The sequence below is a fragment of the Prionailurus bengalensis genome, chromosome B3, assembly GCF_016509475.1.
Source record: "Prionailurus bengalensis isolate Pbe53 chromosome B3, Fcat_Pben_1.1_paternal_pri, whole genome shotgun sequence".
In the NCBI taxonomy this organism is placed as follows: Eukaryota; Metazoa; Chordata; class Mammalia; order Carnivora; family Felidae; genus Prionailurus; species Prionailurus bengalensis.
The window spans coordinates 120,305,669-120,333,158 of record NC_057355.1 but is presented as its reverse complement, the minus strand read 5'-3'; the positions used below and the strand labels follow the sequence as shown (position 1 = coordinate 120,333,158).

The window sequence follows — 27,490 nt, the reverse complement described above, 5'->3', positions numbered from 1 at the left end:
TTGCCCTCCGGGGCCTCAGTTTCCACATTTGTAAATCAGAGACATAGAGTGGGTCTTCTCTGAGGTCGAGCTAACGGTCTCAGATTCTGGCCTCCAGCTTGGTCATTTCCTGTCCCAGATGGTGAAATGTGCTTACTCCCCTTTTACCTATTTCCAAGATCGTGACAAGGACACATGATGCCTTCCCTGGGGCAGACCTTAGCTGTCCGTGACATTCTGGCCTCAAGTTCTCCTTGGCAAGGCTGCAGTGGGGTTAAGCAGCCTGCATCTTTCGTGCTGTGTCACCCCTTCCTCACAGCCATGCAGTGGCAGACCTGTTAGGTTAACTCAACCCTACAATCCTGTCTGAGTCAGGCTTTCGAGATCTCTGGGGACTGAGTGTCATCTTTCCTTTTTTCCTTTCCTTTTTTTTTTTTTTTTTTAGCCTTATTTTTTTTCTGATTTGTTTTTCTAACATGGAGCCCCAAGCTTGCCCCCTGGGGTTTTTCTGGACTTCCCCAGCCCTGAGGACCTTGGATACACTATTTTGAAAGGACTTAGAAGCAGGAGACCCAATTTTCTTTCTGGCGAGGACACTAAGTAGCTTTGTGGCTTGGGCTAGCCACTTAACTTCACTAAGACTTATTGTCTCTATCTGCAAAATAGGAACAAATAATTCTTTCCTCATTGGGATGTTGTCAGGATTCACAAGAACATTGCGGGCAAAAGATTGCGTTGTGAACCGTAATGCTTTTTGCAAATGCTGGTTAATGTTGTTAACTACCAGTCTTGACAGTGAGCTGGGGTATTTTCTTATGTCTCCTATTTGTGCATGGGTTACTTTTCAGGAGAAGCTCCTCATTGAGGCCCTTCCTGACCACTAAGGTTTTCACCTTAGGGTTAACCTTAGCCACTGGATACAAACCAGGAGATGTACTTCACGGCACAGAGCACAGTGTCTCTGACGGGTTCCCCAACAGTTGTGCAGTGCACAGCCTGTGCAGCTGTATGTGGCAATCCTGGACCCGGTTTCTTCTGGGAGGGAGACATCTCCTAGCTCCCTATCACCTAATATTGTAAACCCCCAATCTGAGACTCTTCTCATCTTATTTACTTTTTATTTTCATAGTACTTTTTATTTTCTATTTTCTAAGTTAATTATTTGTTATGTTTAGTATTTATCGTCTGTTTTTTCCCAGCTGCAATGTGAGCTTCTCAAGGGCAAGGATCTTGCTTTGTTAAGTGACATATCCTGATATCCTAGAGCAGTGCTTGGTATACAGTAAGCCCTCAATAAATAAATAGCTACTGAATGAACACCCCTATTGCAATGCATCCCCTCTAGCTATCTGGAGCAAAGAAAGATGGTCTTGCGTCCGTTCCCTTCTGAGCTGACACTCAGCCCATCCCCTAGCATGTCATTGATCAGGAAGGGGATCTCCCAGTCCTCCCAGCAGGTGGGAACCTGCCCTGTCTCTGCCCCGTGGCCTGGAGGCTCTGGAGCCAAGGTGGGCCTAGGGCAATGCTTCTCTCCTGATGGTGACTAGGTTGGGGCAGAGCCGGACTTAGCAGACTCTGAGGAGGCTGGTACAGGACTGTGGCAGCTGTGAAGGGGCTGTTCTTCCAGCTTCTTCTGCCTCTTGGGCCTTAAACGAGCCCCATGAACCACCCCCTCTCCCTGGACTTGTGGGTTTGGAAGAGAGAGGGCTCAGAGGGAGATGCTCACTGTGGGCCTCCAGCCAGAACAAACGGAGAGGGTATTATTTTCCCAAGTCTGAAATCCCAGAAGCCCTGCTGCTGCTTTTTGAGGAGAGCAGAAAAAAAATCTGTGTCTCAGCCAAGCGCTTCCTTTACTGCCCACGCCCCTCTCCCTGCCGCTTGTAGGGGATTCTACAAGTGTAGATGGGCCACATTAAGGTTTTTCTGCAGGGTCCCTCGGCACTGCCCAGCAGACTGCTTGGCGGTAATGGCTAGGTCTGAAGCGCTCCATTCCCACCAGGGAGAGGAGTGAGACAGGCTATCCTGTGCTGGACATTTCCGTAACTGGATACAACAGGAGATGTCCGTCACCTCACAGTCTCTATGATAGGCACTCCAAGAATTGTGCAGTGCACAACCTGTGCAGCTGTGTGCAGTGACCCCGAACCTGGCTTCTTCTCAGGAGGGAGATGTTTCGCAGTTCCCCCACAAAGTATGTTACTTCAAAGCAGTGCTCTATAACTGGGCATGGCTGCTGAGGTTCCTTCTAGATTTCTCTGAAATGGTAACGTTGGGGTGGACCCCTGGGGCCATTTAGAGTGTTAATATGCACCTCCTTGACCCACACACGTACCTGAGACCCAGAGAGCTCAGGGCCTGGGCGGGGTCTTGGCTAGCCGTGCACGAATAACAAAAAGATACGGACTCTGGGCAGATGCAGCCCGAGACATGCATTCTGGCTATGCTTTGCCTCTAGGCCTGGTGGTCCCAACAGAGATCACAAAGAAGGAATATTCAGCCCAGTGCAGACACCTCTGGGTTGGTGGAGATGCCAAGCTCAGGCCTCTGAGTGCTCAGAGGAGAAGGGAGCCCAGCACATTCTAATACCTCTCCTGCTCCCCACGTAGGACAAGTGGGCAGGCTCCAGGAAAATGGTGTCTGCTTCCTGCGCCCTTTCTCTTGCCTTCCTTTCTCTCCTAGTTAAGCCTGAAGGCGAACATCTGGCCTGAGGCAGCCCCCAAATCTCTGGTGAAGACTGCGTGTCTCCCTTTTCCAGGAATCTCTTCCTTTTCCGGGATTATCAGAACCTCGCTAGGTGTGATTACAGAGAGGAACTCCAGCCCAGCCCAGGCGCTAGCCCTCGAAAATTCTCTGAGCTAGGAGCTCGTCACCTCCGATCTGCCCACAGCCTGCAGCAAAGCGATAGAGAAAGCTAGGGAACTTCCTCCTCCTCCAGGCTCCTTCTTCCGCACCACCATCGACAGCGTTATGGTGCCCTGCTGTGCTAGATTTCCTACCCTCCTCTTTCCTCTCCTTGCCCTCCCCACACCAAAGCCACCAGCTCGGTGACATGCGGGGAAGCAACCGTTGCACAAATGTCTCTTGGCCAATCACGTGGAGTCTACTTAGTGGGGTATAAGTGGAGTGAGGTGACAGGACGGCACCTGTCGGTGGGATGGGGACAATCACCCAGGAGCAAGCAGAGGGTCAGGGAGACCTCCCAGTGCTCGCCCCTGCCCTGACCCTAGTCTGACCCTGAGGGCGCGTCTAGAATTGTGGTTACAGTGGTGAATGCTTGGGTTAGGATTGGGTGGGACGAGGGATGTGTTGAGGGTGATACTGTATTTCACAATCGGGTGGTGGTCGGGGTGAGAAGAGAGGGTAACTTTAGTGTGGTGTTACAGTGAGATTTTAACCTTAGGGTTGTGGCTAGGGCTGGGTTAGGGCTGTGCTAGAGTTGAATTTTGGATTGTGGGGCTCTTTTTGCGTGTGGTATGGTGGTTATTTTAACCTACCGTTTGTGGAGCCTTATTGAGTGAGCTGGCCCTACCGTGCAAAGGACTCAACAGGCACCACCTAATAACGGGGACCATATGACGTAGCGGTTAAGAGAGTGGGTCGTGAGTCAGACCTCTGTTTCATCTGATTCTTTTGCTCACAGCCATTTGATGCCGTGCATTCCTTCCCCTCCCTGCGTCTCCGTATAAAAGGATGATGCTAACCCTGGCTGCCCAGGCCTGTGGTGAGAATAAAATAGAAGTGGGTAAAGTGCTGAGTCACCAGGCTAAGTGTTCAATACTCAACAGCTGATACTCTTTATCCGTTATCAATCAGAGTTCCAACGGGAAACAGATGGCGCCCTCGATGAGCTCAGTTTGATAAAGGGTCTATCTGCAAAGGCACGGACAGGGTTAGAGGAAGTAATACAAGGGATGGGATATCCCGGGGGTGGCTGTGTAGGGAAGTCCAAAGGGGCCAAGGGCCAGCGGTTACTGGAACCAGAGTAGCTTCGGCCACAGGAGAAGGCCATGACAGGGCTGTGGCCTCCGTTAGAGGAACACACCGCTGCTGCCCCATGGTGCCCGTCAAGAGGGAGCTGGGAGGATCAATACTTCCACTCCCTCTCCTGCCCGCCTGCTGGGGTTCCCCTTCGGCTGAACAGGACTGGAAGGCAGAGGGTGACGGAGCCTGCTGGGGCCCAGAGTGGGGTGGAGAAAGGTCCGGAGGAGCGAGTGGAAGATCTCCAGCACATTAGTGGGTCCTCACGGTGACACTGCGACGAGGACGTTCCTGTTAACCCCACTGCACAGTGAGGACACTGAGGGGAGGGGCCATTCCAGCCCAGCTCTACTCAAGACCTCAGAGCCCTTGCCAGCCGCCATTTTGCTAGACAGCCTCCAGAGCAGGTGAGCTCAGGCAAGTGCAGAGCAGCAAGCCTGGTGTGGGAGCCACGGGGACTGGGGCAGGCAAGGCATCTAGGGACTTTTCGGAAGACCACGGACACCGGAAACCAGCAAGAGCCTGGAGTAGATTCTCCACAGCCGTGGGTGGGGAACAAAGGCGGCTTGTTGGGGTCATTCAAATGTAATGTATGCAGTTTCCAGCATCCAGCTTAAAAAATAGTAACAATAAACATTTCAAGCTTGTGGCTGTACTCGGAGCATTTAACTGACCCACGTCCTCTAGGATTTTTGTTTGAAAGGAAAAGGTTAGGGAGTGATGAAGAAGCAAGAAGGGACTGAAAAGACAGTCAATGCTCTCTTTCAGATGCCCCAAGGGATGTCTGGCCCATTGGTTGCTTTGCACAGAACTGTGGGTACTCCATGAATGTCACCCTCTGGGTAGGGGTGTGTGTGTGTGTGTGTGTGTGTGTGTGTGCGCGCGCGCGCGCGTGTGTGTGGCATGGGTGGGAAAGCTGTATGAGAGAACATGCCTCAGAAATAATAATGGAGATTTTTTTTGGACCTTGTGAATTCTCCTTTTGAGTTCAAGGTTTTCAAATCTATGTATATCAGGTTTCACCCCTTGTCTGGGACGTAGAGGAAGTTTCTGATTTATGGGCCCGGTAGTTTTTCCAGTTACACAATCTTTAAATCTGCCATCAGTTAATTAATTTGCCACCGTCAGAAAAGGCACTGTCAGCTTCCCAGGTGAAAATCGCTTTACCAAACTGGTACTGTGATAACAATAATAAAAAAGGGGCCCAAACGCGTGCTTGTGTCCACTTGGGGGACTAGCGTGGAACTAACTGCATCAGGGTCTCACATGCCTCTCCTGATCACTGGCACGTGGGTCTGCACGTGGCTGTACACGCGCGTGCACACACGCACACACCCCCCCCCCCACTGGAGAGGGCGCTAACGAGGCAGCGTTAAGGCTTGCGGGATAATTTCCTGGAAGAAGGTTAGAAAGGAGCAATGAATTAAGTGCAAAGTCGTCTGACAACCATGGCTGCAAGATTGGCTGCTTAGTACCCAGAGGGGCGTGCGTGTATCCGTCTGTCTGTCTGAGTGCGGATGACATAGTAAAGATTGCTAAATGATTTCCAATAACAAAATGTGAAAACACATAGTTCCTTTGTCAGCCACATAGCTGTGGTTTTGTGTCCGTGATTCATTGTGGAAGTGAGTAGCTGCGACAGGCATTTTGTGGGGGTTTTTTTTGTTCTTTTTTCTCCTAAAAAAATATTTGTGAAAGGTCTAAAATTCAAGGAAGTCCAGTGCTGTTTGAAGAGAAAAATTCCCGTTCCTTGCAAAACGGAGATTGCAGATCTAAACCTCTGGAGCTACCACATTCCGGCTTCTAGCCAGCTGTCTACACTGCATTTCCCTCCCAGAGCCTCAGCCCCTGACTACTACCTGACATCCACTCCGCCCTCCTGTGCACCCACCAGGAGGCGGGGGTTGCCCCTTAATGGAATCTGGTCCTGGAAGGGGACCTCAGGCCACACTCTCGGGGAACATATTTCTTTCTTTTTTTGAGGTTCTTGGGTCAAGGTCAGAGGCTCTGGAGCAGGCAGTGGTGTGTAGGGAATTATGAAAGTAGTTATGTCTTAGAGAAGTCTGGGTCTGGACCTCAGCTCTGCCACTTACCAACTATGCAGCCACGAGCAAATGATGGAAGCCTGACAAGCCTCAGTTTTCTTATCTATAAGATGGGACTGTCCGTCACTACCTTACAGAATAGTCAGGAGGATTTACTAATACATGCAAATGCACCTGGCACCTTTGAAGTGTTCTGTGAGTGACACCCACTCGTATTTGTCCCTGGACTCTGGAGTTACCTGAGCCTTTTGTCGACATCAGAGAAGGAGCAGAGGTGACTAGAAAGTCTGAGAGGTTGCCCGGACCACACTAAGTGTTTCTGGCCCTAGTGAGGTTTCTTGCTACGGGCAAGGGTGAATATCGTCCATCAGAGGCAGGCAATGCTCAGGCCTTGAGACCCACCCCAGCACTGCCCTGCTGGTGGTGATCCTGGCCAGAGCAACAGCCTCCCTCTGCTTCAGTCTTCCCTTCTATAAAATGGGGGCCGCTCGGGGCGCCTGGGTGGCACAGTCGGTTAAGCGTCCGACTTCAGCTAGGTCACGATCTTGCGGTCCGTGAGTTTGAGCCCCGCGTCGGGCTCTGGGCTGATGGCTCAGAGCCTGGAGCCTGTTTCCGATTCTGTGTCTTCCTCTCTCTCTGCGCTTCCCCCGTTCATGCTCTGTCTCTCTCTGTCCCAAAAATAAATAAACGTTGAAAAAAAAAATTTTTTTTTAAAAAAATGGGGGCCGCTAGTTCCTGTATCATCGGGTTGTTGTGCTAATCACGTGACGTGTCAAACAGAGAGAGCCCAGAAAAAATTTTAAAAATGAAACTCCTGTAGTAGATGTGTGGCACGTAATCAGTTGGTAGGTTTGGGCTGCTATAGTGCTGAACAGAGGCTCCTCGGGTTGGGGCCCCAGTTCTCATAGAAATCTCCTTTTGTTGATGTCCTGGGGTAGAGTTTCAGCCCCTGGAAAAGCAGGCTGGCTGTGGGCTACCAGCACTTTGGCCTGCCCCTGAGGAGTATGTCACTGACCCAGGCCCCCCAGAGGGCCTACCGGGGCAGGTCCAAAAGTGGGATAGACTCATCTGACGTCATAGACCTGTGTTTGCTGTCCGGTAAGGCAGGCCTGCTAAGCTCCATACACGGGGATGTGTTATGGAGGATAGAGGGGTCCCAAAGGCCATGAGCTGGGAACTTGAGGGTTCAGGAGGTGGCCATTTCATGCCAACTTGATGGTGGTGAAATGCCCATATACCAGGCTCTCCGTGGCTTTGGGAAATGGTCCTAGCTCAATGCCCTCATCCTCAAGCTCTCTCCTTTCCCTGCTTCACCTCCAGCCCCTCATCTCCTCTAATCTCCCAGAGCGCTTGCCATGCCCACCACCACACCACGGCAGCAGCCCACCACACCACGGCAGCAGCTCCGAGGAGAGCACCATCAAGGGCGTGATGAGCTTCTGCACATGAGATGCACAGGTTAAGCCCCAGACCCTTGGCTTTACAGCTCAGTCCCAAAACACAGTTCTCAAGCTGCCATGATAGTATAGGGGTTTGGAGTACAGGCTCTGGAACCAGGATATCTGTAGGCTGTGTTTGATTCCCAGTTCTGTTAGTCACTGGCTGTGTGACTTTGGACGAGTTACCTAGCTTCTCTGTGCCTCATCAGTAAAATGGAGATAATAATAATACCTACTTTCTAATTTTAAAGATAAATTAGTTAATATATGATTTTAAGCACTTTATATATAAAGTGCTTAAAATCATGCCTGGAAGTAATAATACCTACTTCCTAATTTTAAAGATAGTTAAATTAGTTAATATATATATATATATATATATATATATATATATATATATATATATATAACGTGCTTAAAATCATGCCTGGCATGTTGTAAGCACTGTGTAGCTACTTACTATTATTGACTGTCATCCTCGGCCCCTTCTGTTTTCCCTTTAACCAGACAGGCCTCCTTCTTGAATACCACCTGTTAACAGCACATGCCTGAATTTGTCCCCTTGTGCTCACGGTTCTCTCCCCACTCCTTTTCTCTGGCTCATATCACACAACCACTTAGAAAGCCTTCCCCACGCATCTAGCTGTGAGATTCCTGGCCCCTGCTGCTTTCCTATCTTGGACTGTTATGAATCACTCACATGCAGGGTCTTGTCCCAGGGCTGGTATGTATGGGTGTGTGTGCCATGCCCTGCACGAAGATGCTGCTCAGGGAATAAATGTGGCTAAAATCTAGCCTGTGTTCTGCTCACCCAGCTCTGGCACCGGGAAGGAAATGGGGCAGCTTCTGTGAACTGGCCGCCCCGAGGGGCCCCTTGTCTAGTTTACAGCAAGGCCCCAAGTGCTGGCCCTCCCCCGCCCTCTGCCTCCCTGTTTGGAGGGAGCAAGGTGCCTTTCCTACTGTGCCCACATGGGACTATGCACCTTATAAGGTGCCCATAAATGCACGTTGGAAGCGGGGGAATGATGAATTCGTGACATCCAGGCTCCCCACAAGCCGACAAGTCTTCCTCGGGGAAGCCGGAGCCAAAGGCTTCAGACTGCCCGCTGGCACCGGCTGGCTGAAGGATGGGGCCCGGCCAGGGCTGGAGAGAGAGCTCCAGTGAGGCGGGAGGGTTGGAAGAGGCCCCTGGGACGGTGGAAGTTCACGTGGCAACAATTTGGGGACAGTAGCTCTGTGCCCAGCACTGTGTGACTCCCTGGAGAATATAAAGAGGGTGAGACTCGATCCCTTGCCTTTCTCTCTGGGGGGATCTGTGTTCCTGGCCAAGCTGCAGCCCTTGGGGTGGTCTGCTGGACCCAGAGGGAGGCAGAGGAACTCTTGGAAAGGCCCTTTCCTCTGGGGAAAGGGCGATGACCCCAGTAGTTTGACACTTGGGCAAGGTAGGTAGAAAATAAGGGGCATTTCTGGGGACCAGGGAAGCCTGCTCAGGCTCTCCTGCCCTATTCCCTTGCCCAGCCAGGAGAGAAAAAAAAGGCAATGCAGGGTCTCAAGGGGCCAGGGCTTGGCCACCTGACAGCATACGAGGCAGGCTGCTCAGTAGAAAAGGGTATGTCGACATGAGGGGTCTAGAGGGTGGAGGAGAGAGATGAGGCCTAGAGGGGTCTTTGAACCCTTGGGATATGAGGCAGCAACTGCTTCAGGGCTGCTTTGGAGGTGGGGGTCAGGCCCAGGCCAGGCTTGTGCTCCACAGACATTCCCCTGGACACGCACACCTCCCGCCAACCTCTGCCTCTTATTCGCCTGCAATGAAACAGGGGTGCTCTTTCCTCCTGAGCTGCCTGGGAGAGCAGAGCGGCCAGAGACTGGGATCTCAGACTCCCCCAGGAGTCTGCCCCCAGCCTGGTAGAGGCATCCCCTGGGGTCTGTGTCCCACATCTCCAGAACTCTCAGGCCTGGGTGTGGCCACAGTGCTAGAGACTCAGACCTCAGAGCTTGGGGATATGACTCACAGGCAGCTGACGGGGGCCGGGCTGGGGACTCCAGCTGACCACTGAGGCCCAAGGGATTAGGCACAGCAGGGTAAGCATAGCAGGGTTAGTGGCAGGAGAGGTCTTGAGACAGCCAGCTCTCGGACATTTCAGGAAGGCACCAGGGAGTGAGTGATACCACATCAGCGTGCCAGGAAGCAGGCAGGGGCGGGGTCCCCTGGGCACCACCCCACTGAGCTTGCCATGGGCCTGGAGGCCTATGGATTCCTCTCTGGCGTGCAGAAGCACAGATCCACTATTCCTGGGACAAAAAGCTCCCGCCTCAGGGGCGCCTGGGTGGCTCAGTGGGCTAAGCGTCCAACTTCAGCTCAGATCATGAGCTCACAGTTCATGGGTTCGAGCCCTGCGTCAGGCTCCGTGCCAACAGCTCAGAGCCTGGAACCTGCTTCAGATTCTGTGTCTCCCTCTCTTTCTGCCCCTCTCTTGCTCGTGCTCTGTCTCTGTCTCTTTCTCAAAAGTAAATAAACATTAAAAAAAGAAATCTCCTGCCTCTTCGGGGTCACCGTGTCACTGAAGCCAGGGTCAACCCTGGCTCTTTAAAAGCCCTTCCTCACACTGTGCTGAAAGTGGCTCCCCTGTGGCATGGTCCTGGGTCTGTCCTCTGGAAATCCAGTCTCCTTCCTGCCTCAGGCCTCCTCGTATCTGATGACAGATACTGCAGTTTGGGGGAAGGTAGCAAGGTTTAGGAGGGTCCTAATTCCCCCAGGCACAGTCAGGGGACCCTAGCGCCTGGGGTATGAGCGAAGCCTTCAAGGGACAGAGAAGACAGTCAGAGGAGCCAGGAGAACCTTCTAACTGATAGCTACAGGCCAAGATAGACTTTCTGGGTGCAAATGCTGACTCCTCCATTTTCAATACCGTACTGTCCAATATGGTAATCACCAGCCACATGGGGCTGTTTAAATTTAATGTGATGTAAAACTCAGTCACTCAGCCACACTAGCCACATTTCCAAGTTTCAAACGTGGCTGGTAGCATATTGAATAGCACGGACTATAGAGCATTTCCATCAGCACAGAAAGCTCTTTTGGACAGAGTGATGCTAGACAAATGACCTTGGACAGGTTCCTTGACCTCTCTGTGCCTCAGTTTCCTTTTCTGAAAAACAGGGCTAATGACCGTGCCTAGCCCCTAAGGTGGTTATGAAGATTAGATATCATAATGCAAATGTAATAATTAATACACAGCCCAGAATTAGTGCTCAAAAAATATTCATTATCATTGTCTAAGACACATGGGACAGGGTTCAAGCCCTCCCCTCCTGACAGTGTCATCAGAGAACCCATCACCCTGGCACGTCTTGTACCCAGATGCTGAAGAGTGACAGCTGACAAGTCTTAGCCAGCCTGGGTCTCACCTGCTCAGCCACCGAGCCGCGCATCGGCTAGAATCAGTGGGCTCCCGGCTCCTGTGTCACCACCGCCACAGTGTCCCCTCCTCCTTATCCACCCTGGCTGGGTGGCCCCTTGCCCTCTGCTGAGGCAAGGCAGGTTTGTGGCCGTGCCTGGAGCAGGATGTCTGGCGACACTGTCTTGGGTCCCCCAGGGTTTGGCACAAGGGCTGGCTGACCCTGGCCTGGGCGTGAGGCCTGCCTGGCCTGAGGAGAGAAGGGGTGGGGCTTCCCGGGCCTCGCAGCACCCAGATCCTCAGGGGAGACTGAGCCCCTTGGGAGGCGCTAGGGCCTGGTCACCTGCAATTGGCTAAGCCTGCAGTCACAGGAGGGCCAGAAGCAGAGATGGCCTTCTGGGAACGCCCTCCTGTCTCGGTGCTCTCTCCCTGTTCCCCTCCTGCCTCTCTGGCTGCTCCTTCCCCGACACCTTCATGGCCTCTTCCTCTGCCTGCCCTCAGGGGACCCCTCCTCCACCGTGCCTCTTCCCTCTTCACCCCTGTATTTCTCAAAGTGTTTAGGTGTCAGGGTGCCTGGAAGTCATAAGGAATGCCATCCATGTAATCCATTCCATGATTAGAGCTGGGAACTGTTTTATTAGCAGAAACTATGACGATCGTCTGTGTGTTCAAAACAAAAACCCAGCTCTAGGCACACGCGTGTGTCCGTGAAAAGAACCTGCTGTCAGGTGAAGGGGATGGCTGCCACGTTTTCTGTTAATGGTCACTTACTGCTTGTTCATTTGTCTTATCGCGTGCTAGCAGACAGATGGTAGCAGGTGCCACAGGCTGGAGACAAAGTTATGGGCACAAAACTTAAAACTGAGGCCAGCCTATTCATTAACACATCTTCCCTCCTGAAACGGGGAAGCGTTAGCAGAGTTAACGCCTCAGTCCAACAGGGAGCTCTGAAGCGTGGTTTGTTCGACGCGCTCCCCCTGAGTGGTGTCAGCCCTCCCCCTTAACTCTGTATCCACCACCTCTGTCTACCCTTACGAGTCTCCCCTCTCCCGACTGTATCCTGTCTCTCTCCTGACTGCTGCGTCCTGAGGGCTTCCCCGTGGAGATCCATCCTGAGCCACCCGACACTCGTCCTGCCTGAACTGAGCCACTTCTTGGATCTCCCAGTTGAGATCTTGGTCCGTGGAGCTCCCTCCACCCATTGGTCTAAGCCACAACCGGGAAGTCTCTGTGTCTTAAAAAGCCCTTGGGGGCGCCTGGGTGGCGCAGTCGGTTGAGCGTCCGACTTCAGCTAGGTCACGATCTCGCGGTCCGTGAGTTCGAGCCCCGCGTCAGGCTCTGGGCTGATGGCTCAGAGCCTGGAGCCTGTTTCCGATTCTGTGTCTCCCTCTCTCTCTGCCCCTCCCCCGTTCATGCTCTGTCTCTCTCTGTCCCAAAAACAAATAAACGTTGAAAAAAAAAATTAAAAAAAAAAAAAAGCCCTTGAATCCAGGCTTTCTTCTTGGTCCTGGCCTTGGTCCCTGCTAGTCTAGAGCACAGCCAAAACCATCCAGCTGGCCTCCAGCTCTCCCCTCTCTGGTCCATCTACACTGGGTAATCTTTTACCAGAGTAATAATCATTCGAAAAGGCCCATCTCATCATGTCCTAGACCTGCGTGAAGACCACGAACATCTCAAGGCTAATATGCGGCTCCCCTGTGCCCTCACACCTTTGCTGGGGTGCTGGACCCTTTGCCCAGGCTCCATGGGAGCAGAGAGGGTCTGAGGGTCTTTGCCATCCTTGACCTCAGTGCCTGGCATGTGGCAGGCATTCAGTAAGTGCTTCTTGAGGGAGTGAAAGAAGGTGGGCTTCTCCAAGGACCTCCTCACCCACTCAGTTGAGCCCAAACACCTCTCTGGTATTTCATGCTGTCCATCATATGAACTGGCGCCTGTCTTCCTTTAACCCTGCAAAATCTCAGCGTCCTCGTCTGTAAAATGGTGACACCGAAATAACAAATGGAGGGGTAGTTCTAGGATGAACTTACCTGGTTCGGTAACCTGGCTTCTGCCCTTAGGAGTTCTGTAACCTTCAGGAAGGGAAAGAAACTTGCTACTCCGTTTCCTTGACTGTAAAATGGGATAATGGGTAATTCTCAGAGGTACTGAGGGGCCTACATGAGATAATATGTGCACTGCGCATTATTGGCATGGAGCCTGGCACAGAGCGAGCCTTCATTAAATTGTGGCACAGTTTATGCCCCACCCACCCCCTCCTGCTGCCTCCCACCCCACATACATAGGGTAACCACTGTGATTAATTTCCAAGGTAGCCTTCCAAGGTTGCTTGATAAATATGCAAATAAATGCAGCACGTATACTTATTTTCTCTACTTTTACACAAAAATGTACATGCCCCACACCAGGAGCCGGCAAGCTTTTCCATAAAAGGCCAGATAGTAAATATTTCAGGCTTTGTATGACATAAAGTTTCTGCAAGTACTCAGCTCTGCCGTTGTAGGGCAAACGCAGTCACAGACAATGAGTGTGGCCGTGTGCCAACTAAACTTTATTTATGGAAACCTAAATTTGAATTTCACATCACTTTCTCATGTCGTGAAATACATTCTTCTTTTTGACCTTTTCCAACCATTTAAATATATTAAAAAATATTATGTCACCGTCCATACAAAAACAATCAGTGGGCCACATTATGGCTGGTTTTTTTTTCGCTTAAAAAAATTTTTTTGAAGTTTATTTATTTTGAGAGAGACAGAGAGAGTGAGCAGGGGAAGGACAGAGAGAGAGGGAGAGACAGAATCCCAGGCAGGCTCCACAATTCAGTGTGGAACCCAATGCAGGGCTTGAACTTATGAACCGTGAGATCATGACCTGAGCTAAAACCAAGAGTGGGAAGCTTAACCGACTGAGCCACCCAGGCGTCCCTTTTTCACTTTTCATTGTGTCTTAGAGAGCTTTTCCCTATCGATGTAAAGGAGCTGCTGCTTTCTGTTTCGAAGGCATATGACTTCATCTCATGGATGTATCTTAGTTTGTTTAACCAATCTCCTACTGAAGGACACTTAAGTTGTTTCTATTCTTTGCAAATATTTTGCTATTACAAAATAGTGCTGCTATGAATAATCTTGTTCATCCATCACTTTGGACATTAACAAGTGTCTTAGGTCACATTCCTCTAGAGGTGGAGCTGGGACATGGATTCGGGTGTGTGTGATTTATTGGGGGATTGCCAAGGGAGGAAGGGAAGCAGAAGGGGAAGGTGGAAAGAGCCAAGCAAAGACTGGTCCCAGAGAAAGGGAGCACAACGCCTGATGGAGGGTGGAGCTTGCAGAGCTATCCCACCTTGAGGCAAGAGGCAGGGGTTTTGAACTTCCCATTGGTTGTGGGAGGGGCTTGTCAGGTGGTTGCATCCACCCAGCGCGAGGAAGAAGCCAGTAGAAGGTGCACCAGCTGCAAAGGGGACCTGGGAAGGGTGGCAGCAGCACCTTCCATGGCAGGTTTAATCTGCAGCATCGTCTTGGAGGTGGAGAGGCAGGAGCAAAGCACAGGTGCATTGCAGTGTGGATAGACTTGCCACATCGCTTTCCATGAGGGCAATTTCGCTGGATCGATTTACATTCCCACCAGCAACATTTGAGAGTGCCGGTTTCAGCACAACCCCGCCACATTAGTCTATTATTAAACTTTTGAATTTTTGCTGATCTAATGGATTAAAAATACCACCTCAGCGTCATTTTCATTTGCACATCTCTTAGAATGGGCGTACTGTCATGTGTTTAGCAAACATTTGTATTTTTTTTTCCTGTGAACTATTCCTATTCCTTTGCTGATTTTTCTTTTAGGGCTATTGGTCTGTCTTTTCCATCTCCAGGCGCTCTCTATATATTATGGAGATGGGTCCTTTGTGATAGGAGTTGTACATATTTTTCCGTTTTGCCATTTGTCTTTTTACTTTAAGGGTTTTGGCCACACAGATGTTTTTATCATAGGGCTGTTTGGACAAGTAAATGATACATTATGTAAAACACCTGGAATGATGCCTGCTACCCTGTAGGCACTGACTGGATATTATTTCCTTCCCGTACCTTCCCTCCATTCTATGCTTAATCCAACCATGCTCATTATTTCCCCCTAAATATGGCCCATGCTTCCCCCCTCCATGGATTTTCTTGTTTTTTTTCTTTCTTTTTTTTTTTTTAATTTTTTTTCCCAATGTTTATTTATTTTTCGGACAGAGAGAGACAGAGCATGAACGGGGGAGGGGCAGAGAGAGAGGGAGACACAGAATCGGAAACAGGCTCCAGGCTCCGAGCCATCAGCCCAGAGCCTGACGCGGGGCTCGAACTCCGGGACCGCGAGATCGTGACCTGGCTGAAGTCGGACGCTTAACCGACTGCGCCACCCAGGCGCCCCCTCTTGTTATTTTTCTTATCTGCAATGTCTTCCTCCTCCTATTGGACAGTGAAAATCCTACCCATCTCTTAAGCCCCAGCTCAAATGTCATGGTCTTTCCTTCTTCTTTTTTTTTTTTTTTTTTAATTTTTTAAAACATTTATTTATTTTTGAGAGACAGAGTATGAGCGGGGGGCGGGGGGAGCAGAGAGAGAGGGAGACCCCAGAATTCGAAGCAGGCTCCAGGCTCCAAGCTGTCAGCCCAGAGCCTGACGCGGGGCTCGAACTCACGGACCGCGAGATCGTGACCTGGCTGAAGACGGACGCATAACCGACTGCGCCACCCAGGCGCCCCCTCTTGTTATTTTTCTTATCTGCAATGTCTTCCTCCTCCTATTGGACAGTGAAAATCCTACCCATCTCTTAAGCCCCAGCTCAAATGTCATGGTCTTTCCTTCTTTTTTTTTTTTTTTAATTTTTTTAAAACATTTATTTATTTTTGAGAGACAGAGTATGAGCGGGGAGGGGGGGGGCAGAGAGAGAGGGAGACCCCAGAATTTGAAGCAGGCTCCAGGCTCCAAGCTGTCAGCACAGAGCCCGACGCGGGGCTCGAACTCACAAACCACGAGCTCACGACCTGAGCCGAAGTCGGACGCTTAACCGACTGAGCCACCCAGGCGCCCCATCATGGTCTTTCTTAAATCTGAATTCCTGTACCTCTTTAGCCACTACAGTCCACCTTGGATCCTAGTTTTTTGCACACATTTCCGTTGCTTTTCCTGAACCTCAGTTTCTTTACCTATAAAATGGAGCTGCTGTGGGAAATATTTATTTTTATTCCCAAATGATGCATGTTTACTGTAAAAAGTTTCAAATTTTTTACTGAACAAAGTTTCAAATTTTTTACTGAAAAAAGTTCCAAAACTATAGAAACAGGGGCAGCCTCTGTTTACAGACCTTTCCAGATCTTTCCTGTCCCTGATTCAATATCTATAGGGGGAGAGAGAAGTTTTTCTGAAGACACAAACCTGGAAGCATACTATCCATATTATTCTGCAACTTACTCGCATTCAATAAAATAATGTGGATGAGATGATGCATTTAAAGTACCTAGCTCAGTGCTCAATGTGATAGCTCTAACTACTCTGTGCACCTTCTAGTGATGTTTTTAAACTTTCTTTTAGCAGCAGAAGGCTTTTCAATCAAAATGGTATTTGGAACCCCAACTTCTAAATTAGATGGAGTGGAAGTCCTACAATGTTTGGTCCTTTGCGGAGTTGTATATATCCTAGTACTTTGCGTTCTGGCTGGGGTGCACTTGGATGGGGTGGAAGGTATGGAGGCCCTCATCCAGTTGTCTCCCCATTGCTCTTGAAAATCTCAGTGTAAAATATCTTTTAAGGATGGCAGGATATGGGCACACCACAGTTAACTGAGTGGCATCACGGGATGCACTGTCCAGGCAGTTTTCACTTGGGTCTGAAGATCCCAGCCGGCAAGGACAGGAAGTCTTCTCCCCCAAATTGGTCGAAAGAGCCCAAATGTGCTCAGACTAGAGCAGACCTTGGGCGATCATGTTGCCCAGTGGCTTCCCCTTGGCTTGGTGCTAGCCTGTCATGAATTTTTTATTGGTTCATGGAGAAACGAAAATAAAGTCAATATGGTAAGGTTTCTGTCAAGTTAAGCTTTAGTCAAATGTTTCTTTTGACATTGAAATGTCTTTTATTTCATGGAATTATGGCGGTGATAATTGGTAGGGGTGTGTGTGTGTGTGTGTGTGTGTGTGTGTGTGAGAGAGAGAGAGAGAGAGAGAGAGAGAGAGAGAGAGAGAATTTCTTACTTACCTAAATAAAAAATTGGCAACTTTACGTTTTTCCTCTACATTTGTTTCAAAACTTTACTGATCCACAAGATCCTAAAGTCTAGAGACAGCTGTTTTGGTTCATTGTGGCTGCTTTGCCAGGACTTCCCTGGACCAATCCCAGAGAGATAGCAACTTCTATTCTTGTGCCAGGAGAGTTCGAGAACCGCTATCCTTTGATGAAATCGAAGCAGCTCTTCCAAAGCTGAGTGGACACGACCTCTCCCAAAGGGCTGTGGTCCAAGAAAGTCACCTTCTCAGTGAACCTCTAGCTTGCCTCTGTCACCACCACGCTTGTCCTTAAGGGGGCATTGCTTCTTTAGACCACTCTGGGCAGAACATGATGCCACAGCCTTTTCTTGATGTCCCATAACCTGGGGCATACGAACAAGCTTTTGCTAACGGCTTGTGGTTCACTTAAAAGAAATGAGTACAAAGATTAACACAAAGCCAGGCTACTGGGCTTACAGACTCCGCAGCTCACAGTCTGCACCCCACCCTAGATGCCTGTGGTCTTCGAAGTGCTGATGGCACGAGTGACCAGCCAGAGACCAAGGGACCTGCACCCCTGTTCACATGGTGGACCTCAGTGCCCCCCTCCAAGGACTGAGCTGGGGCTTATGAAGGGAGATGGCAATTTCCTTATAGGGGTACTTTCGGTGGAGGAGATAGAAACTATCAAAGAACCAGGGGCTTCCTCCTTTATTCTGGGAGCCTCTCAGACTGGGCAGAACTTTTCATTTCTGTCATTTACCCTCACATCCCCATCACAGCAGTAGATGACGATGGATTGGGTTCAGGAGACTCTGGTTGTTAAAATTTGTGTGAACACGAGATTGGGCACTTGGCCCTTGACATATAAGGATGTGTGGTAGTAAAACAAAGCATTTGGGGAAGTCTTTTATTCTCCTTAGATAAATAAGAACTTTCAGGGGCTTGTCTAAAGTGTAGCTAGCACTGGGGCACCTGGGTGGCTCAGTTGGTTAAGCGGCCGACTTCAGTTCAGGTCATGATCTCGCAGTTCATGAGTTCGAGCCCCACGTCTGTGCTGACAGCTCAGAGCCTGGAGCCTGCTTCAGATTGTGTGTCTCCCTCTCTCTGCCCCTCCCCTGCTCATGTCCTGTCTCTCCAGAATAAATAAAAATGTTTAAAAATATAACAATAAATAAATAGATAAATAAATAAAGCGTATCTAGCACTTTTGTTGTTGTTCATGCGATTTTAAATTTTGGGCATATTTTTCAACTCGTGACCATTTGTTTATTTTTGCAAAGCAATCCCACGGCCTCACGGTTTCTCTTAGTCCTCACTGCAGCCCCTTGAGGTGGTATCACTATTCCCATTTTGCTAATGAGGAATTTGAGGCTCAGAGGAGCTAAGTGACTTGCTCAAGACCATTCTTCTAGAAGAGGAAGAACTGACATCTGCCCGGCCTAATCCCGTTCTCTCTCCTCGGTACAGCCAGGTCCTGTCTACAACTAGGGAATGCATGACTTTCTTTGTGGGCCGTGGTTTTTTTCTTCTCTACAACATTAACCTCTAGCCTTAGGATTTGGACTCAGGAATCTTGGGGCCATTAGCACTGAGTTCCATTAGAGAAACAAGTGACAGCAGCGACAACAATGACAACAAACCGCCAAGAAAGCATCCTTTGAGTTTCCACCTTGACCAGATTGGGGATCTCTTTGTTGGTCAAGTTCAAAACGGTGAAGAGCTGGGCAGAACATGAGCTACTCCCTTCATCTTTCTAAGGTGCTTTGTGATGATGGCACTAAGCTGAGCCGTGGCACCAGCCTGGTGCCACCAGGAGGAGACTCCCACCAACCCACCTGCTCGTTCTCTCTCTCTCAGGCACGCTCTGGGAAGCTATTGAAAGGATTGTGTTTTCTGCTGCAGCTGGTTGTGTTACTCTTCTAGTAGTGAGGAGCAGGTGCCTGAGGCTTGGGCTCCCCATTCTGGCCCATTACATCTCCCAGAACTTCTCAAGTGGCTAACAGGACCTCTCTCCCACTCCAGACCCCAAATCCGGGAAGCAGGGTGAGGCATGGTTCATGCCCGTCAGAGTAAGGATTTGTTGCTGGTGGCCCTGGAAGGAAGAGCTGCATTAAAGCCTAAGGGAGCCAAGCTTTGAGCAAAGGGGCCTGGGGAAGGGTCAAACATTTCCTGGGGAAGCACTGGGGTGCTGGCCTCTGGCAACCCTCCTGATTTGGCTTCTGCTAGGGAAGGATAAGAGGAAGTTTGCTCATGGCCTAAGCACCCAGGGTCAACAAAACTGGAGTAGGGGCAGTAGAGGGAGAGGGTCCCAGGACCTTGGGCAAGGAATCCCAAGTAGGGTTGGGACCTACTGGGGGAAGGAGCACCCTCCAGGCCTGAGCAGATGCTTCTAGGCTGAGCTTCCATCGTGGTCTGGGCTGGTCTATTGGGTGGCACAGGAGTCAGGATGCTCTAGGTTGGAATCCTGGGGCCCAATCCCAATTTACCTGTTGTATAATCTTGGACAAGGAATTGCTCCCTCAGCTTCAATGGCCCCAGTGTGATCCCACTCGCCACGGTCCAGACACCATCATATACAGGTTCATATACATTGTGAAGTGATGGAATATTTACAATGGAGGCTGCTTTGTAGAATGGCCTGCTAATAAACATATGAGTAACACGTTCACATTTGTGAGACAAACAACTCAAACGGTTAAGATGTCAAAGGACAGGAGCGGAAAGTTTTCAAGGCAGTAAATAGATCCATGAAGAACATGTGAACTCAGAAGTAATAAAGGAGAGAAAAGCAACAATGAAGTACCATTTTATCCTTAATTAGCCAAGCATGAGAAATTAATAATACATTAGGATGTCGAGGGTGCCCTCTGAGTGGTACATTAATACCTTTGATAGAACCTTCTCTGAAAGCAAGGCACCAGTGTGCGCCAGACATGTTTAGAACCTTTTTTTTTTTAAATTTTTTTTTCAACATTTATTTATTTTTGGGACAGAGAGAGACAGAGCATGAACGGGGGAGGGGCAGAGAGAGAGGGAGACACAGAATCGGAAACAGGCTCCAGGCTCTGAGCCATCAGCCCAGAGCCTGACGCGGGGCTTGAACTCACGGACCGCGAGATCGTGACCTGGCTGAAGTCGGACGCTTAACCGACTGTGCCACCCAGGCGCCCCCATGTTTAGAACCTTTGAGAGGGTCATTCTAGTCCACAGAATTAATCCTAAAATAATAGTCCTTTTTAAATGTCTGTTATACATATTTTTCAAATATACAGAATAAAATAGTATAGTATAGCGAATCCCCCTATACTAGAGGGTTATTTTAACAGATGGAAAAAAGCCACATGAGTACATATGTCCACAGTTAAAAATTAAAAAGTCAGGGCACCTGGGTGGCTCGGTAGGTTAAGCAACTGACTTCGGCTCAGGTCATGATCCCACAGTTTGTGATTTCGAGCCCCACATCTAGTGAGCATGAACCCCACTTCGGGCCCCATGCTGACAGTGTGGAGCCAGCATGGGATTCTCTCTTTCTCTCTCTCTCTCTCTCTCTCTCTCTCTCTCTCTCTCTCTCCCTTTCACTCACTTGAGCCCTCTCTCCAAAAATAACTAACTAAATAAATGTCTCATAAAAAAAATTAAAAACAATCTATGTAACAGGCGAATGTCTGAATAAATTGTCATTTGTCTTCTGATAGACTATCATGTAGTAATTGAGATGCTAAAATATGAAAACTGAAATTGTATCAAGTATGATCTAATGTTAAGTGAAAAAAATAATAACTCAAGGTGCACCTACAGGCGATGACAATAGGGTAAGAACATAGATTTGAGCAAAGGTTGAAAGGAAACATGCAGGGCGCCTGGGTGGCTCAGTCGGTTGAGCGTCCAACTTCAGCTCAGCTCACGATCTCGCAGTTTGTGCGTTCAGGCCCTGTGTCGGGCTCTGTGCTGACAGCTTGGAGCCTGGGGCCTGCTTCAGATTTTGTGTCTCCCTCTCTCTCTGCCCCTCTCCAGCTTGCACTCTGTCTGTCTGTCTCTATCTCTCTCTCTCTCAAAAATAAATAAAAACATTAGAAAGAAAGGGAATGTGCAAAGTATTTGAGGGGTGGGGGCAGAGGGATGATGAATTCGATTTTTTTTCTCCTTGAATATTGTATTATTTGCACAATGAAAATAAATGAGAGGGATATTCTAGGCTCTGCCTCCCAAATCAATCTATGAATCAGCATTTGCTGGGCACGTAGTCCACAGGTAATTTGTGTTAAGGGTTGAATTATGAAGTGGCAGGGGGTAGGCACAGGACTCAGTTGGGGGGCAGAGCTTGACTGCTAAGAGTCTCAAAGACTCTCAGAATGTCAGAGCCACAGGAGACCAGTCCAACACCTTCGTTTTGTAGTCGAGGGCCCTGAGGCTCAGAGAGGCTCTGACTCACCCAGAACAGCCCAGCAAAAGCCTAGCTATCCCTTGTAGGGATAGGCACTCCCATGGAACAAACTGGCGGACCTTACCTCACTCCCCCTACCTCAGGGCACCTCCATATCCCTGAGTCACTGCACATGGATGGAGAGAAGGCAGCCAAACAGAGAGCACTCCTCTAGTGCAGAGGCAGCGGGGTGGGTGGCCCGAGTGGGGACAGAGAGCACAGGGATGCTGCTTCTAGGTGGTAAACCCCTGTACCATGATTATCTCCACAGGACCCTGAGTGGGCTCAGCCAGACGCAACCCTCCCAGCAGCACGTGGGGTTGTCCCGGACGGCCCGGCTTTACCCAACCACCGCAGCCAGCGGTCAGCTCACCTCCAATGCCCTGCCCGCAGGGCCAGGCCTTGAGCGGAGGGATGGCACCCAGCAGGCGGCGTATCTGGACCACCCGTCATCCCCCTGGGGTAAGGATGCCCCGTCTCAAGGTCCTGGAAGAGCAGAGCATCTAAATTGCTGACCTTCCCCTCCACTCTCACAGAGGGGCTGAGTTTCACCTTGTCACTCATCCTCTCAGCCAATCAACCAACAGTCATCAAACGCCTGCTTTGCGCCGGGCTCCAAGGGTCCCAAACCAGCTGATCGGAGACTTTGCCCCTGTCACACGTCCTGCCTTTGCTTCCTTCATATCCAGCCGTGAACCTCACCTCCCTGACCCTGTTCCTTCCACCTCATCCTTCCTGCAAAGCACAACCCTCCTGGACCAACCTGGCCAGTTGCTTTCTTAGCACCCACAGCCGGGCCTCTGCTTTCTAGAGGAGACACCTGACCATCCCTGCAGGTTCATGCCTCTGCATATTCTGGCCATTGCCCAACAGTCCTTCCCCAGGTGCCTGCTCTCTCTCTCTCTCTCTCTGTCTCTCTCTTTTTCTGTCTCTCTCTCATCCCTCAGAGCAGCTACTCCAAGCTGCCCCCACTTCCCCAAGTGCCATCCCGTCAGCACATGGGCACCCTGCCACCCCTGGGAGAGCTCCTCACCTTCCTGCCCACCTGCCTCACCATGTGACCATGCACACGATGCCCTTACCTACACCTGTGCCTGAGCTGACCTCTTTTCTTTTTTTTTTTTCCCATTTTAAAAGTTGAGGTGAAATGCATATAAAATTAACCATTTTAAAGTGGACGCATCAGTGAGTTTTAGTGGATTCATAATTTTGCACAACCACCACCACTATCTAATTCCAGAACACTGTCATCACTCCAGAAGGAAGCCGCATGCTCATTAAGCCTCTTTCCCAAGCTCCGGGCCCCCGCTAGTCTACTTTATCTCTACAGATTTGCTTATCTTGGGCATGTCGTAAACCGAGCCTGTCCGATATGTAGCCCTTTGTGACTTCGTGTAATGTTTTCGAGGTTTGTCCCTGCCCGTATTCGTTCCTCTTTTTAGTCCGTGACCACCTTTCTTGCCATCTTGGAAAGGGGGGCGTCCACCTTCTTGATTCCTCTAGAACACTAGACCATCCCTTGCCCTCCCCCCTGCACCTCTCTCCTCCCTCTTCACGCTGTCTCCTCTCCCAGCCGCTTCCCATCAGCAAATATACTTGGTCAGCTCTCCATGCTCACACCCTTGCACGGGCACACCCCCCCCCCCGCCCCGACTTCCCTTGGGCTTCCTCTCTATCTCTCCTCTCACGGGCTAGCTTCTTGAACACACGGTCTATGTAGACTTTTTAAACCTCCCTCCTCTACCCCTCTCCCTCTGGCTTCCCTCCCTGGGCTCCCCATGCTGAATGGACACCTCTCCTCTGTATTTGCACTGCCACCACCTGTGTTACAGAACCAGCTGGGACGGCCAAAGTGACCTCCCAACTGGTCACCCTGCCTCCCCTTCCACCTGCACACTCCAGCTGGGAGGGCATTAGCTCCCCACACTGACTCTGCTCTGGCAAGTCTGAGCTCGGTCGTTTCTCTCTGCCTGCCGGCTCAAAGCCCAGCTGCAGCACTTGCTAGCTGTGTGATTTGGGGCAACCCAACCTTCCCTGGGCCTCAGTTTCCATATCTGTAAAAGAGAAACGTTAGATTAGGAACAGTGCCAATGTTCAGTTATCTTAACCTACAGAAATGGCAATTTCTAGCGGATCAACCTAAAATAATACTCAGCCAAGAGGGATAAGAGCTAATTTGCCTAAAGCATGAGCTGAATGGTTGGCACTTTGGCGTCCCCCAATAGCTGTTGGACTGTGAGCTTCTCAAAGGTATTACCCTGCCCCCACTACGGGACCTTGCTTCCAGCAGGTACTTAGCAAATGCCCTTGGGATGGAGTCACCCTTGACCCCGTGGGCCTCTCTAAGCAGCCTCTGGAGGTCACAGCTGTGCCTCTCAGCCCTGCCCCCTGGACCCAAGCCCTCTCTCTGCAGGGCTGAACCTCACTGAGAAAATCAAGAAGATCAAGATCGTCTTCACTCCCACCATCTGCAAGCAGACTTGTGCCCGTGGGCACTGCTCCAACAGCTGTGAACGCGGCGACACCACCACCCTGTATAGCCAGGGTGGCCACGGGCATGACCCCAAGTCTGGCTTCCGAATCTGTGAGTCCCTTCCCCCTGAGATGGCTCCCAGGGCCTGGGAGGGGACAGGGTGGCCAGAGCGACAGGCTTGCCTTGGGCAGGAGCCCAGGCCTCCTGCAGGAAGGAAGCCCACTGCTCTCCTCCTGTGGCTTCTGTGAGTTGTTCCCAGTCACACGGAGTGCCGAGTCCTCACCCCGCTCTGTCACAGCCTGGCTGTGCGACTCTAGGCAAGTCACATAACTTTCCCGAGTCCGTGTTTCCTCCACAGAGAAGTTAAGGAAGTTCGTAGTGCCACTGCCCTCCTGTCCCCCAGGTTTCGGTGGAGGGGGGAGGGGTCCCACTGTACAGTGGGGTCCAGGAAACGCGTGAAAGGGCTCTTTAGAAAGGCAAGGGCTGGTTATCGTCTACCCTTCTTCATTCCCGGCCTCCTGGAAAGTCCCTGCATTTCAGGGTGTGCCGGACTCCCCCAGCCACCCAGATTTGGGTTCCTGCTCCCCCTGCTTCCCTGTGGCCACCCGCCAGCCGTATGGTGGGTGCTGCTGTGTTCTTCTACCAGCAGTCACCTTGAGGTCGATGTTTCAGATTTCTGCCAGATCCCCTGCCTGAACGGAGGCCGCTGCATCGGCAGGGATGAGTGCTGGTGCCCCACCAACTCCACTGGGAAGTTCTGCCACCTGCCGGCCCCGAATCTGGACAAGGGGCCTCCCGAGAGGGGCTCCCGCCACAGGGCCCTGCTGGAAGGCCCCTTGAGGCAGTCCACCTTCACATTGCCTCTCTCCAACCAGCTGGGTGAGTGCAAGACTCGGGGTGCACTGGGTAAGGACACGGGGGTGCTGGTCCTGTGGTGCAGGGCAGGGAAACTGACTCTGGTCAAACCTCCCTCCTTCTCGGTTTGACCTCCCTCCCCCGGGGCTCGGTTTCACTTGCTAAACTTCTCTTTGCCCTTCCTCTGAATTCATCAATATATATATATATATTGATGCTGGATAGGAGAGAGAATATCATCATAAAACATTTCATTTCCCCTGCCTTCCATTATCAGGTACCAGGTAAAGGGTAGCCAAAAATGCAGACTTCTATAGGAGGTCAGCAGATAGAGAGCCCCCTGACTGTGCTCAGGAAAGCCATTAAACAATGGAGAGCCTTTGACTAAGCAGAGAGGGTGGGAGGGGTTCCCCTGCAGAGGGGCCAGCCCGTGACCAAACGTGTGGAGGTGGGGCCCTGCAGGGTCAGTTGGGCTGGAATTCAGGGGTTGCATAGGATTGTGGGGGGAGCTAGAATCCAGAGAGGTAGTTTGATGGTTGATAATGAAGGTCCTTCATTGGAAGGTGCAGAGTGAAGGAGTTTGTGCCCCGTCCTGTCCTCGCTGGGGAGTGGTCCTGGGGTTTGAGCGGAGAGTGAAGAGACGGAAGGAGAATTTGGGGGAGACATACAGCCAGTGGCCTGCACGGCCCAGGGGTGGTGGGCCCTCTTCAGAAGGCGGGTCCCTGTTTGCCGGCTCTGACCCAGCCCCTGTGCCCAGCCTCCGTGAACCCCTCCTTGGTGAAGGTGCACATTCACCACCCGCCGGAGGCCTCTGTGCAGGTCCACCAGGTGGCACGGGTGCGGGGCGAGGCCCCGGAGGAGAACAGCGTGGAGACCAGACCCTCGCCCCGGCTCCCTGCCAGCCCCCGCCACAGCCACTGGGACAGCAACAGCATCCCCGCCCGGTCTGGAGAGGCCCCTCAGCCCCCGCCCCCAGCAGCACCCAGGCCTCCGGGACTGCTGGGCCGCTGTTATCTGAGCTCTGTGAACGGACAGGTGAGAATGCATCCCCTGCCTCAGCCCGGAGGGCTTCCAGAATAGCGACTGCCCCTCATTCTGCCCCTTCTCCTTCTCTGTCTCCTCTTCGTCCTGTAGAATGGATATGTGCAGTCTTCTATTCCCCGTACGGGACAGCTCAGGGCATAAAATTGCCCGAGTGAGGAGGGGGCTCCTTACTACCTCGGCTCCACAGGATACTTGTCAGTGCCAGGCCTGCCGAAGAGGACCCAAAAGAGTCCCCCTCTGGAAGGGCATCGGCATCCTCTGTTCCCAGTAAATCCTGGCCTCTCCTGGAGCTGAGCCTAGGACTCCCGGCGCATGAACAGTAGGGCTGTTAGGTCCAGACAAGAAAGAGTTTGGTATTCAGTTGAGATTGGGGCCACAGAGGTGGGGAATTAGAAAAGGCAGGTTAAACCCTAAAGCCTTGGGGGTAAAGGATGAGAGACACTTCATCCCCCTTCCCCCCCCTCCCCCCGGAGGCATCCGTCGTCAGTGATGGGAAATCAGGTGAGTTTTTCTGAGTCTAGGCATCTAAAACTTATGGGGCAAGCCAGACCCAGGATGGTTTTTGTTGGGGTTGCATTTTGGTGTTTCCAGAACCCCCTCCTGGGGTTAGGGAACTGGAGGCGGTAGGAAGTAGCCAAGGGATAGAGACTCTGAGTCCCTACATCCTCCTTGACCTCTCAACATGTAGTGTCCCTGAGCCTAGACCCTGTTCATGGGGAAGGCCTGCATGGTGGGTGACCCTATAGTTCCCTGGAGTTTGATGGAGGAAAACCCATCTTTTGGGACCCTCTGTGGGCTGGGGGCACGGAAGGGGGCAGGTTGCAGGCCTGCACAGGGCAGATCTTTTCTTTTCTGGGTGTGCCCTGCCCCCAAGTTTAGGGTTTGGTAGAATAGACTGCAGGTCTCTTTGTTTTCTGCCGGGACACCATCTGACTCTCTTCCCTCCTCCCTCGGGTGGAGGCATCCTGTAGCAGGAAATTGGGGTTGAGCTCCTGTCTCGGGTTTTCCTGGGACATTTCTGTGCACGGCAGGGAAGGGTTTGATGGGTGTCCACGGCCTCTTTTCCAGTGTGCCAACCCCTTGCTGGAGCTGACTGCCCAAGAGGATTGCTGCGGCAGTGTGGGAGCCTTCTGGGGGGTGACCTCGTGTGCCCCGTGCCCACCCAGACCAGGTGAGTGCTAGGTGCCAGGGTCTAGGGTGAAGCTTTCCCAAGGCCTGGCCTTCACTTCATCTCCCATTGGGGTCTCAGAGGCCAGGCAGGTAGAACGGGCTGGTAAACTGGGCAGGCTTTCCAGATCTGCTCTGAGGGTGCTTCTGGCTGGTGGCTGAGGCTCCCGACAGCACATGCGGCCTGGACTGCCTGTCTATCTGATTGCCTGGGAGGGGTTCCTCCCTCTTGCTAGCTGTTCTTGCTCAGACTTTAAGGATCCTGTCCCATACCGGGCCCCCTCCTACCCCTCGGCCCCCTTCTACATACCTACCTGCCCACGTATCAGGGGCCCAGTGGTCTTGATTTAGTGACTCAGCGTTTCCCTCATTCTTTCCTTGATGGGGCCTCCAGGACTCGTCTTCACCTCCTCGCTTCCTGTCTCTCCAACCCAGTCCGGGT

The 27,490-nt window shown here is 51.2% G+C and overlaps 1 protein-coding gene across 4 annotated transcripts in view; it reads left to right on the top strand.

The window, feature by feature from the left end:
• The window catches only part of LTBP2 (latent transforming growth factor beta binding protein 2), a 106,937-nt gene that overhangs the window by 30,788 nt on the left and 48,659 nt on the right, over positions 1 to 27,490 (top strand). For all 4 annotated transcript variants that reach the window (XM_043556625.1, XM_043556626.1, XM_043556624.1 and 1 more), the window contains exons 4-8: positions 21,781 to 21,971; positions 23,923 to 24,093; positions 24,655 to 24,861; positions 25,595 to 25,872; positions 26,950 to 27,052. In XM_043556625.1, coding sequence (XP_043412560.1) covers positions 21,781 to 21,971; positions 23,923 to 24,093; positions 24,655 to 24,861; positions 25,595 to 25,872; positions 26,950 to 27,052 — 950 coding nt within the window. The remainder of the gene's footprint in view (positions 1 to 21,780; positions 21,972 to 23,922; positions 24,094 to 24,654; positions 24,862 to 25,594; positions 25,873 to 26,949; positions 27,053 to 27,490) is intronic.